The 14,635-nt window shown below is 34.6% G+C and overlaps 1 protein-coding gene across 1 annotated transcript in view; it reads right to left on the bottom strand.

Moving 5' to 3' along the window:
- Positions 1-14,635, bottom strand: part of ptprt (protein tyrosine phosphatase receptor type T) — a 278,126-nt gene that overhangs the window by 71,739 nt on the left and 191,752 nt on the right. The window contains exon 14 of the mRNA XM_016287683.1: positions 10,936-11,071. Within this exon, the coding sequence (XP_016143169.1) occupies positions 10,936-11,071 (136 nt within the window). The remainder of the gene's footprint in view (positions 1-10,935; positions 11,072-14,635) is intronic.

Raw genomic sequence — 14,635 nt, 5'->3', positions numbered from 1 at the left:
TATATACTTTGTTAACTTAAATGTATACATAATGTATAAATAAACAATATAATAATAATAATATAAACTCGTAATAATATATAAACTATGCTCACATACAACCATGGTACATGTCCAAAAACATAATTTTACCTTGGTAAAAATTTTTATTAAATTTAACACAGTTAAATAAAATAACAAATAAATAAATAAAAAGTATTGCCACAATGTGTACATTAAATATAGTAACAATTTATGCTAGCACTCCAAGGTACTTCAAATAATATCATGGTATCTCATAACTTGTATTGATACTTTCATATGCACCATATTAATAAATGATCTCTTTCTGTCTCACTCTATATGTGTGCTGTTTTATGCTATCACATTGTCCCCCTATAGCAGTCATCTATTATTTATGTCAAATTGCTTAATGTCTAGGTCTGTCATTGATCGAAACCACATAAATGTGCAAGAGCTTCACTGCCGTGTGTTGAGTGCAGGGCCATGCTGCAGTTTCTGTGTGTGTGTGTGTGTGTCTGAGTGTGTGTTTAATGGTCTGGGACTGAGTAGTGTCCGAACGAACTCTGTCTAAGATCGACTCCCTCATCTCTCCACGGTAATGCTGACCGAGGGAGAAATAGACCAACACTTTGTGTAATAGCTGTGCTGCCTATGCATATGATTACACACTGAATCATCACATACGTCTATTTTCAGCAGGGTCACTATATTTCACATAATATACTTGCACCTCATGAGATCTCTCAGCATTGAAGCTCTGATGTGGAATCAGATAATGCCACTTATGCACTTCTGGCTTCATGTTAAAAAGCAAAACGGATCCAAATCCAGACTGAAGGTATTTAAAAAGGTCATGTCATGAAAAGTCAAATCTGCCTCCATCTTTTAGGGTTCTATGCAAATGAGTGATCCCAATGTTAGGAAAGTTTATTTTTAACAAGGTATTTTAACCGTTCATGTGGAACAGCAGCAGATTATTTCAGCGTGGATTGTTTTATGAATCTGTCACAAAGAGTCTGCAAAGACGATGTTACTGAAAGATTGGGCAGAGCCAATTACATTATACTTAACAATAAGCAAGGATACCTAATTCACCAGCAAAGACGTTAACTAATAATAACAAAGAATTTTTCAAATAGTTCTTAAATAATTCATATATCAACAAATATGTAACATATGGGAAACACATTTTTTTTAAGTATTGTTTACAAGTAATTCTTAACTGTATCAAAAATTTATTGTAAGGGTGGAAAAATAACTGTTTTCTATTACATTATACTTAACAATAAGCAAGGATACCTAATTCACCAGCAAAGACGTTAACTAATAATAACAAAGAATGTTTTCAAATAGTTCTTAAATAATTCATATATCAACAAATATGTAACATATGGGAAACACATTTTTTTTAAGTATTGTTTACAAGTAATTCTTAACTGTATCAAAAATTTATTGTAAGGGTGGAAAAATAACTGTTTTCAAGAAAACATGACTAAAGAACTGTATAGAGTCTCTGAAGTGGCATTCGCAGAAAATGTGAACTTTTAGTACAATTTTCCACATAATAATTGTTTTTCAAGAAAAACAAAAAGAGGGACTACATGATAAACTGACCACAAAATAAAATAACATAAAATAAAATAAATAATAAATTAAACAATAAATTAAATTAAATAAAGCTTATGACCCCTTTAAAGATGAACAAGAATTTCCAACAAGTCAGTGCTTCCACATCAGTACCCTGAAATACAAGACCGAAATCGCTATTAAAAGGGGCTGATGCATGTCAGCTTATGGAATATTGCTATGAATATTTCAGTGCTGTTATGTTTAAGGATTTCAAAGAGACCCTTTTTAATATCCATTTATGGTGCAACAACATTCTATTTAACAGGCTGAAAAGAAAACCCACAACGCCTCAGTTTCTGGTTCTATATTCCAAAGAGCTAATTTACAGCCTATACAATTCCGATGTGAAAACGTACCATAAACCATAAATCGTTTACCTGTTACTGTTGCCCTCTGTAATCCAAGCCAAACGACCTTAAGCACTGACATTATAACGTGTTCCCAGTAATGTTGCAGTTGTGTGATTTTCGTAAGATTACAGAAAAGACCTGGCAACCTCTGCGCTTTAAGCTAAATCCTCTATACAGTTGGTTGTGTAGGTGTCTTGGTGTGGGAGTAATCACCCTTTGCCTTCATGAACATAACATATTAGCTTAACGGCGTAGTGCGGCACACGAGGCAGGGTTGTGACAGTATTAAAGAGGAATAATTACCAGCTAGCCTGGATTGCAGTATAAAGTGTCATTTGAAGCCACTCTCTGAGCGAATCAAGTGCCCTTTTCACTGTAATTGTTGCACCATGGGACATATGCTAATGCTATTTATGAGAAGGTGATCTAACAGGCTACGGGATTCGCTGCAGAAATTAAACTCATTTTAATATGGTAATGTAGTGACATTTGAACCGCCCTTAAATTTCCCGGCACAAATCACTGCAGATTTATCTAACATTTAACAGCGACAATGCACAACAACAAGCAATTAAAAACAAGAGTGAGAATGCAGAAAAAGCACATTAAACACAGGCCACACTGATAGCGAGCAAAAGCGTCATACTTTCACAATCAACACCAACAACCGCTATTGCTCTGTTCCTAAACCTAGCCTAAACGGCCTACAGAGACAGCATTTTAAGGCATCACAGAAGCTCAACAGATGCTGCCTTATAAGATTGCTTGCTTTTAAACCAATCCTTAATGTATCCTTCACCTTAACATTTTTCTTCTGTCATCAATTCCGGTCCTATTTATTTTATTCACTGATCTCATTATGCATTTAGGGATTTTAGGGATAATATCCACTATTATTCATCTTGCATCGGCAGTTTCATTAATTAATTAATTTTAATTTTTTTACTGAGCTAATTTTGGGAAGGCACTAAATGTATACTGCAATAGAATGACTTTTAAATTTAATTCTGCATATATTAGCACACTACTATTATCATGGTGTAAACCTTCATATTCATATATTTTTTCATTTATACATATTTTATGCATTTATATGCTAATAATAGCATATAGAGATTGTTCTTGCATTGTCAATTGTATCGCTATTTTGGATTTCTTTCTTTCACTGAGATCACAACATTGAAAAACATGATACATTTATTAATCGACTCAATTATTAATATACTTATATTTTAGTCCATATTTTGCTATTTTACTCAATATGGTGTTATTTTTAGGCTTATTGGAGTATTAGAGTAAATTCTCCTAAAATAAGTTCTGTAAAACCTCATATTCTGTGAGCTAAAGTATGAGTTTTTATTTATTTATTTATATTTTTTGCATATAAACAGCACTCCAAATCAGTCTGTTGTTTTAGACAGCAGGTGGCTAAGTAGGCAGCAAGACAGCTCACTAGGTTTGGGAACAGAGCTTGTATTTAATCACTAATACAAACAAGTCAAGATGATAGTTTCCGTGCATGTGCCAAAATGTGAATGACAAAAACCAAATGTTAAATAAATAAAGAAAAGCATATAACATGACACAAATGGGATCAAATAAAAGAAAATGGTGGTGCGAATGGGCTCAGGATGCGTACTGTGGCTAGAATTAAACATACAATACCCCACACTTAGAGTTCTCCAGGTGTGGATTTCTCTAGCGGACGTAGCCCAGAGGAGGAGAAATAAAAGACAGGGTATGAGTCTAGAGGTTAAGTAACACACACTCACACACGCACATACACACACATTAACGTCACCTTTTCATACTTCACAGCATATAATACAGCATCTGAGGGTCTCCTGTGTGGTAGGCCAAACTGTGAGTGTATGTACTGCGCTGCATGCAACCCATTGAGCTTTGACTCTAGCTGAAATGGAGAAGCTTGAGTGAGCGGGTGAGTGCTGAGATGGAAATGTTACACTGTCCCATGCCTCACAAAGAAACGTTTCAGCACATTATACATCAGTCTACATTTTGAGCTGGGGTATTTACCTTAAAAACACACTATCGCTGGTGTGCATATGACATTACCATGTGAGATTAGTTTTGAATAGTCAAGAACATGTCTGGGTCACATTTCACCCTAAAATCATAGAAAAAAAGACCATTCAAGAGCATTGAGCTTTTTTTATTAAGATGACAATTAAAGCACATTTTCCATCCAATTTTCATTACAGTAATGTGGAGAAAAATGTTAATATATAAATATACATAAACGAAAATAAATAAACACATAAATAAATAAAGTATACACCATGGTCAACAGTACTGTCCTAATGTAGGCTGATTTTAATTAAAAAAGAAATGTATTGCAGTATTTAAAAATGCAATGACAATCAATTTAGAATAATGAGAATTATCTAGACATGTTACGGTAATGAGAATATTTTTTTTTTTGTCATGAAATAATGTCACAATAGCAAAACAATAGCCCCAGAACAGGCTTTTATTTATTAAAATACTTAGATTTTAGGTTTTAATGTGACCTAGACATGTTCTTAACCGTTCTTCTGAGAAAAATCCTACAAGTTTTAAGGAAAAAATATGACTTGTTGTACATAGGTGGCATACAGAAATGTGAAACAGCACATTAGACTTAATGGAGAATTATGACCAACGCATGTTCCTTTCAGGTCGTGCACAGTGTGTTTAGGTTTCCAAACTGAACGGCACCGGAGTCAAATCTCCTGTGGCTCAATGCAAGAAGAAGGCCACAATTCCAGTTTTAAGAGATATGCGAGCCATCCATTATTAATTACAATCTATCCTAGGCTTGGTCAAAGATGCCTGAGGGGACATTTTATTACCAAGAAGTAAAACATCAATTTGCCATTAGACTCAGCCTGTCCACTCCATTCATCCTTGTATTATTAGTTTAAAAATGAAGTCCATCTCTCCTGCCTTTAAAAAAACATGCTTTACACAAGCTCTGAGAGATAAAAAAGCATAGCGTATGAGTTTGTAAGCATTTTTGATGCCACAGAAATAATTCATGGTGACTGAAAGACATGTAAAACGCTGCAATTCATGAGACATCATTGCCTGACTTAAGTGCTGGTGTCAGTGGCTAAAATATGAATGATCAAAAGATTTTGCCTTTTCTTGTTTGTGTGTAACTAGAGTGTAGACATCTACAATCATCGCAAATTGAATTTCTGAGTCCCCTGATGCTTAAAATGTACAATTCTAGTGCACTAGACCAGACTATTGAGCTGCTTCGCTAAACAGCTGAATATTTACTTAAAATGAGTGCTGTCAAAGGATTAATCGCGATTAATCGCATCCAAAATAAAAGTTTTTGTTTACATAATATGTATATGTGTGTGTACTGTGTATTACACAATGTATTATGTACATATAAATACAAACACATGCATGTATATATTTAAGAAAAATATGTCAAGTTTATATATTAAATATATTTATATATAATATCAATTATATGAATATAAAAATATACATGTAAATATTTTCAAAATGTATACGGAATATGTGTGTATTTATATATACATAATAAATATACACAGTACACTTACATACAGTGGGTACGGAAAGTATTCAGACCCCCTTAAATTTTTCACTCTTTGTTATATTGCAGCCATTTGCTAAAATCATTTAAGTTATTTTTTTTCCCTCATTAATGTACACACAGCACCCCATATTGACAGAAAAACACAGAATTGTTGACATTTTTGCAGATTTATTAAAAAAGAAAAACTGAAATATCACATGGTCCTAAGTATTCAGACCCTTTGCTCAGTATTTAGTAGAAGCACCCTTTTGATCGAATACAGCCATGAGTCTTTTTGGGAAAGAGGCAACAAGTTTTTCACACCTGGATTTAGGGATCCTCTGCCATTCCTCCTTGCAGAGCCTCTCCAGTTCTGTCAGGTTGGATAAACGTTGGTGGACAGCCATTTTTAGGTCTCTCCAGAGATGCTCAATTGGGTTTAAGTCAGGGCTCTGGCTGGCCCATTCAAGAACAGTCACAGAGTTGTTGTGAAGCCTACACTACTTAAAATTCAACACAATGTACTTGAAAACAGAAAATGTGCGCTACCTGTATGTACTGATATGTTTGACCTTTTTAACCCAAAATTGGACATGTGTGCCATTCAGGATTGAATTGAAAATGTCTTTACAATTCTAATTTATGTCCTAAATTTGAATTAAGGTGGGTAACATGATGCACATTTTTAATGCAAAAAAATGAATTGAACTGAAATACAATAAATATTATTTGATTACATAAAAAAATATATATATATTTAAAAATTTTGCAGTACTTTTAAGCACAAAATCTTTTTTTATTTAAATAAAATTAATAAATTATTTATTTATTAAATTAAATACATTTATATTTAAACTGTAATTTTTAACCACAAAAGCAAAGGTTGTCAAGACAAATTTGGAATGTTTTGACAAAATCTAGTTTTAAAATGTAGATTTTTTTTAAATGCCTTGAAGTTTTGAAGGTTTATGGGCCTTAAAGAGAGAACAACTGATAAAATTATAGATTGATTGATATTGAACGACAGATAGACAGAAGGATAGAACAACAAAATGGCCAATTCAATTCAAATTCACATTCATGAGCTAACGATTTAAATCTAATTTACATCAACTTTTGCACAATACAGCATGATTTTCTAGTCTTTCACAGGTACTAAAAATATTTAATCCAATATGTGCATGCAATATGTATTTTTGTGTTTCTTAAGAGTTTGGAGTTGCTAACTCAGCAACATGTAAACACATACTCTGACGGTCTTAAAAGGCAGCCGCCTATATAGATTGCAGACAATGAAGCAGCTTACTAGAGTTGGGAACACAATGCTACAGTACGGTGGTGTCTAAATGCATGCATTATAGCTGTAAAGTTTTCAAAGCAACCACAGTCTGAGTTATTTGTGTGAATCCAGACTTGAGGAACTCTTGTATTTGCATATAACTTCTGTCGCTATGACTCCCACACATCAGAATAATGACAAAAAAGCACAAGCTATTATTGTAATATTCAAGCCTCAAGTTCCTGCCTTATGAATAGCAGAAGCGTCCTTCCTCCATCGGCTGTGGAAGATGAACACCTACTAAGGCCATTCATGGCTAACCTTTTGATTCCCGCTCGTTTAATAGCGAGATCTATCATTAAGTTTCAATTCACGCTGCTCCAGACAGTGACGCATTAACAATGGTGCTGTCAAGCTCTCCTTTACAATTCATGGTAATTAGAGCTTATTGATTTAGCTGGCGGTTTTAACCACTATTGTATTTCTGACTGTGGCTTGTATGGGCAATGTGCCGTTCACTCTAAAGTCCCGGTTATCACCTTGCCCTTCTGAACAATCAAACGGGTTAAAAAACAAATGAAAAACTCCTAGCTTTAGGTTCATATGCATAAAGACGTGGTCAACTTAATCAGCTATTTGAGGAAAGCAGCATGAGTGCAAATCCTAACTATGCCATGAAGAATAGGAATAGTGCTTCACAGTGGGGTTCGAGTGAGATCTATAGGTTATTCATTATAGTCCATCTAATGTTACACAATGTGCAAATTATTATTGAAAAAGATTGCATACCCTGATGGTGTATTTCATTTTAGCACTTAAATTAATTATTCAAATCAGGTACAGGGCAGTTTATCATCTCGTTCTGAGTGCTTGGTTTTGGAAAATGCAGCAGACTGTCCCATTCTGACATAATTTACTAGGAATTACAACTTTAGTATATACAGTACACTTAAATTGGCTCTTTGGAATGCAGAAAGTGTGCTTAACTACAATGTGCATCTGGATATGTGCCTAGTTATAATGCTCGTCTCCATCATTTGATGAATTACTGCTGTCATGACCACTAGAACATCTACAAAAACATTTTACGATAAAATTCTCTTTACCTCCAGGTTTTCTGTGGTCAATAAAAGTACATTGTTAATTGTATCAGGCAAATAGTCTGAATGTTTGTGAAGCATACAGCAGAAAGCAGTTGGCGAGAAAAAGAAAAGGAAAAAAAAACATATAAATAACTTGCGACTTGCTTACATTCTCAAACTAGTATACTATTTGAATGTAGCATACTATATTTAATATGACCAGTGGCCTATTTAATGCCAACATATTATAAATAATTCAATTTAATAATGTAAAAAGAGAGGCATACAACACACATAAACCAATTTCACATAAAATTTGAAAAAGAATTCTGTGAAAGTTCATTAATGATTTCCAATCACCAATATATAGTTCCAAAGACCAATATAATGTCATGTATTATTAATTATTCAATTGAATAATGCAAAACGAGACATGCATATGACATGCATAAACCTATTTCACACAATATTTGAAGAAAATTCACTTATTAATTCATTTCTAAGACCAATATAATGCCAATATAGTATAAATAATGTAATTTAATAATGCAAAATGAATCACGCATAGAAGTTCTGAAATTAAATGCTTATTTCACACATTTACTGAAGATTCACTAAAATACTTTTAAAGCCGAAACAGTTTATTATTAAATATCTATATGTTTAGACAAGACTGCAGATAGATTTTGTAACAAGGGAACTACCACTTACACAATTGCAGGAATTATATGGCTGATATATCGCTCTGTCTCTGATAGGATCTTTTCAACCCCATCCCTTCTACCTCAAACTCTAGTTGTGGCTTCAATTTAAAGGGTTCAAGCCTTAAATAGCAGGTCAGACAAACACCCCCGTAATTCATGCCTAGACTAAATAAACCGTTACATACAGACACTAGAGGAAAGATCTACGAGGAGCGAGAGCTGTGTGAATGTCGGTGTGCGGCAGGGACGGCAGAGAAACTATGGGAAGAGGTGGGCTCTTGTAAGGCACAATGACATGAGGAGGTGTGTTGGGGGGTGGGCGGTAAAGTTGGTGAGAGGAAGTGATGTAATGAAAGAAAGCCAGTGTGCATGTTTCACCAGGAGACACAAAAGCTGATTATGTCTAAAGCAATGCTAACTAACACCCTCAAATTCCTCCGAAAAGAAAAGCGCCTCAGCTACTGTACATTCAAATTCTATTATTCATTGTAATATTAAACTAAGTGTGTGTGTATATGAGTGTGTGTTTATGTCAGCAGTACCTGCGTTTGAAGGTGAGGAGAACGCCCAGGAGAATGATGACAAACATGAGGATTCCCGCAATGACGCCTGCCATCTTTACAGTGCTGTCCACCTGTTTTTCAGGCTCTATGTCATTGGCATTCTGGGTAGATGCACCTTTAAAGCAACAAGTACATCACAAAGAAGAGAAAGGGCCTTTAACTAAGACAAGAGCTGTCGAGAAAGGCTCTACGGTGACACACACAAAACAAACAAACACAAGAATCAAATGAAAACAAAAACAGAAAGTACACAGAAGCACATCTCATGTTCTCACACTTTCATACAATACATACAACCAGTCCAAAGACAGAAAACGAAAGACACACACATTCAAAATCAAATTAATTAAATGCATTTAAATTCAGACAAAACAAATGCACAAGTGACATTGATCATTACTGTGTGGCGGGTTTATGGCAAAGGGGAATCGTTTATTGAATGGTATTAATTAACAGGCAACAGACAAAAAAAAAAAGACCTTAAGGAGCTTTTCAAATACTGGATCACTGTGGTGAAATATGAAACACTTTAGGGCCTTTGGATTCTGGGTTAGAGAATGCAAAAAAACCAAAAAGACAATTCAACGCAAGGAATGCAGGCATGAAATATGGAAACAAGAAACAAAAAGAGGATGAAGGCAGAGATTCATGCAGATGTATGTGTGTCTTTGTGTGCATATGCGTGTTGCATACTTGCATGCAATATATTGTTATTGTAATATCTGTATAAAATGTGTACGACCATGCATGATTTTTAGAAAATACTGTTCAGATTAGCGTTTCTCCACACCAAACGGCTCATCTGCCTTCATCAGGCATGTAATTCTACTGTGAAATTGCCATTATGTCTATGAAAGAGCGTCAGCTGTTTGTTGTTTGTATTTCACTATTGAAAAGATCATAATCATCTTGCATTTTATTTTCAAAGCCTGAACTAAATGAAACGTATTCCACCATATAATAATGATATGATATGAAGAAGAAAGGTTGCATAGACTTCAAATACATATAGATATAAATAAATAGCCTAGTTGCATAATATATGTACAGATACACAAACCTTAGAAAAGCATGTAATCCCTGCGTTGAATGATTAAACAATTATGTCGTTATATTTACCTCCACTTCGCCTTTAAGTGAATGTTTTAACCTGCCAGTGTGACATCTTTAGCAATCTGTTGCATATTAACGCATTGATCTCTCTATGTGGGCGGTTTGCTTTCATGTAAGCTCAATAATTTGATTTATTTATTTCCCTCAAACCGTACAGTTCTTTTAAGCATAAGCGAACATTAAACGTACAGACATTTCTGGAACAGTACGTTGAAGAGCTAAACCTTCAGAGAAAACAAAACAGTATTTTTGTCTTGTTTTTCAGTACAAAAAATGTGTGTAAATATGCATACACACACGAGAATATTTTTGAATGTCGATGGAGTATTCAAGATTCAAGAAATTAAAAAGGTTTGCTTATCAAGGTGTTCTAAGGACGTTCAGATATGAACATGATAAAAAAAAATACTATGAATATGTGCTGGCAGTGATTTCCAATGACATCAGTGATCAGAAGTCATTAATTTCCAATGGGTTTGCAATCTAAAGTGGCATAAGCAAACCCCTAAAAGACATCTGAGACTGGACTTTGAAAACATTCACAACTTTAGTTTCTTTTGACCTTTCCTCAGCTACTGTACATTCAAATTCTATTATTCATTGTAATATTAAACTAAGTGTGTGTGTATATGAGTGTGTGTTTATGTCAGCAGTACCTGCGTTTGAAGGTGAGGAGAACGCCCAGGAGAATGATGACAAACATGAGGATTCCCGCAATGACGCCTGCCATCTTTACAGTGCTGTCCACCTGTTTTTCAGGCTCTATGTCATTGGCATTCTGGGTAGATGCACCTTTAAAGCAACAAGTACATCACAAAGAAGAGAAAGGGCCTTTAACTAAGACAAGAGCTGTCGAGAAACGCTCTACAACGACAGTGACACACACAAAACAAACGAACACAAGAATCAAATGAAAACAAAAACAGAAAGTACACAGAAGCACATCTCATGTTCTCATACTTTCATACAATACATACAACCAGTCCAAAGACAGAAAACGAAAGACACACACATTCAAAATCAAATTAATTAAATGCATTTAAATTCAGACAAAACAAATGCACAAGTGACATTGATCATTACTGTGTGGCGGGTTTATGGCAAAGGGGAATCGTTTATTGAATGGTATTAATTAACAGGCAACAGACAAAAAAAAAAAGACCTTAAGGAGCTTTTCAAATACTGGATCACTGTGGTGAAATGAAACACTTTAGGGCCTTTGGATTCTGGGTTAGAGAATGCAAAAAAACCAAAAAGACAATTCAACGCAAGGAATGCAGGCATGAAATATGGAAACAAGAAACAAAAAGAGGATGAAGGCAGAGATTCATGCAGATGTATGTGTGTCTTTGTGTGCATATGCGTGTTGCATACTTGCATGCAATATATTGTTATTGTAATATCTGTATAAAATGTGTACGACCATGCATGATTTTTAGAAAATACTGTTCAGATTAGCGTTGCTCCACACCAAACGGCTCATCTGCCTTCATCAGGCATGTAATTCTACTGTGAAATTGCCATTATGTCTATGAAAGAGCGTCAGCTGTTTGTTGTTTGTATTTCACTATTGAAAAGATCATAATCATCTTGCATTTTATTTTCAAAGCCTGAACTAAATGAAACGTATTCCACCATATAATAATGATATGATATGAAGAAGAAAGGTTGCATAGACTTCAAATACATATAGATATAAATAAATAGCCTAGTTGCATAATATATGTACAGATACACAAACCTTAGAAAAGCATGTAATCCCTGCGTTGAATGATTAAACAATTATGTCGTTATATTTACCTCCACTTCGCCTTTAAGTGAATGTTTTAACCTGCCAGTGTGACATCTTTAGCAATCTGTTGCATATTAACGCATTGATCTCTCTATGTGGGCGGTTTGCTTTCATGTAAGCTCAATAATTTGATTTATTTATTTCCCTCAAACCGTACAGTTCTTTTAAGCATAAGCGAACATTAAACGTACAGACATTTCTGGAACAGTACGTTGAAGAGCTAAACCTTCAGAGAAAACAAAACAGTATTTTTGTCTTGTTTTTCAGTACAAAAAATGTGTGTAAATATGCATACACACACGAGAATATTTTTGAATGTCGATGGAGTATTCAAGATTCAAGAAATGAAAAAGGTTTGCTTATCAAGGTGTTCTAAGGACGTTCAGATATGAACATGATAAAAAAAAATACTATGAATATGTGCTGGCAGTGATTTCCAATGACATCAGTGATCAGAAGTCATTAATTTCCAATGGGTTTGCAATCTAAAGTGGCATAAGCAAACCCCTAAAAGACATCTGAGACTGGACTTTGAAAACATTCACAACTTTAGTTTCTTTTGACCTTTGAAAAGAACACTGAGCCAATCTCTGCTAACCTTGCTAGTCTTTGGAGTGCTTTCCAGCCAAACACATTTTGGCTCCATCTACAGCTGTCAGAAAGTGAAGGGAGCGCTATGGACGGTCTATGCGGATGGACTATGTGTTCTCCTCTATCAACGTAGTAACTGAACTCCATGTCCTCCAGTCTGCTCTGATCTGATTGGGTTCAACAGTTCATGATTCACACACACACACACTTACTCCATGATGGGGTTCTTTCAGTCTATTTTCTGATATCAACCTCCAAGACAGCGCTATCTTCACGACAATACAACAATATTAATCTTGACCAACCAATTGACTCATTTTACTGACCCTTTAGAAGAGAAAATCACTTCTTATAGAGCTCTATATGGCAGCATACACCTAAGAATTGACCAGATGAGTTTTTAGTATGTACACTTAAAATTTACTGGTACAAAAATGACCAGTTTAAATCTGAGTCCAATAAAATGCCCTCTGTAAAGAAAATGTCTCCCTTTTGACCAGCAATAGCAAGCAGTAAATCATGGTTTTGGTGATGTGTCTTAAAGACTATTTGATGCAGTCACAAATAAAGGCTCTTTACTGGCTTCTACAGTTCCATGAAGAACCATTACAATTCATAATTAATTCCTCAGATTATAAAAATGCTTTTCACACTAAGAAAATAACAGTTCTTTTAAGAACTATTCACTGAAAGGTTCTTTTATGGCATCACTATGAAAACACGCGTTTTGAATTGAATTTTTTAGATCTTTAAAGTGGAAAACGATTCTTGAGATTGTTTAAATGTTTAAAAAGAAAAAAACTATTCTTTTAATGTTCATTGAATAGTTCTTTGGAACAAAAATGGTTCAAACTACAGCTTTAAATAATGATTTTACAACAGTTAATTTCATACGTACCACCCACAACCTAATAAAATGGTTAGAAAATGATTCTAAGTGCTTGTATTGGTATAATTTTGACAATAATATTGGTTCTAATGACTCTTACACTCATATGAATCATAAGGATCTTAGCAATCATAGGTCAGCGATCCTGTAAGAGCTGTGCTATTTTTTATTTACCATAACATGTTATGTAAAATAATACAGAAAAACAATCTGCCCTTGATTATAGAAGCACTGTACATTTCCCTTCACCCACGAGCCCTGCTTGTATGCCCAATACAATATACGACTATGCAAATCCTTTTATTTTGAGGGGGTAAAATTAAGTATCAGAGGAATTATTATCAAAGCTCATCATATAAAAATGTAATCCCTACCATATACGGGGGAGTTGGAGTGGGTGAGTTTTGCCATTTTAATTGCTGGCATTTTGCGATACTCTGTGTGGTTCTGTTAGCGTGTGAAATGGCACTTTTGTATAACTTTATTTAAAGCAGGTCTGTAGGCCGAGGGATTACGCAAAGGTTTATGCGGGTGCACATCATTGCTGACATCACTATTGCCTTTGTTCTGCAGCTGACAGGATTACAGATGCATCGTTGGATGCATCTTAACAGGATTATAATCTCAAATGGACTGGGATTAAGATCAGGCAGCCATATAAACAACCCATGATGCTAATATCTCAAAAAAGCATCCCCCTTCAGCAAATACAGAGAGGTTAATGGGTGGATTTTAAATACATTTAGCTCAAAATCCTTCTGTTTCTAATACACAAGTGTATTTGGGTTTATATTTAAGCATTGTTGGTATTGAGCATTTTGTTAAATTCCAGGTGGGAGCATTGAGAAACAAAGGTATTTGTGTAAACTGACAATTGATTTCAAGCTCAAAGTGCACATGCATAATGCATGATGTCTTTAGTTTGTTTCTTTTGCTTGTTATTGGAACTGTTGAGATAATGCCGCAAACACAACTAGATTGTGCTTTTTATTGCATAGTGAATATTACTGGCCCAAAAAAAAGTGTCTGGAAAAGCCACACCTAAAAATATCTGAATTTCAATTCACAGAATGAAAATATCACA

The sequence above is a fragment of the Sinocyclocheilus grahami genome, unplaced genomic scaffold, assembly GCF_001515645.1.
Source record: "Sinocyclocheilus grahami isolate Dianchi unplaced genomic scaffold, SAMN03320097.WGS_v1.1 scaffold223.1, whole genome shotgun sequence".
NCBI lineage: Eukaryota > Metazoa > Chordata > Actinopteri > Cypriniformes > Cyprinidae > Sinocyclocheilus > Sinocyclocheilus grahami.
The sequence above is the reverse complement of the archived record's forward strand: the minus strand, read 5'-3'. Positions and strand labels throughout refer to the sequence as shown.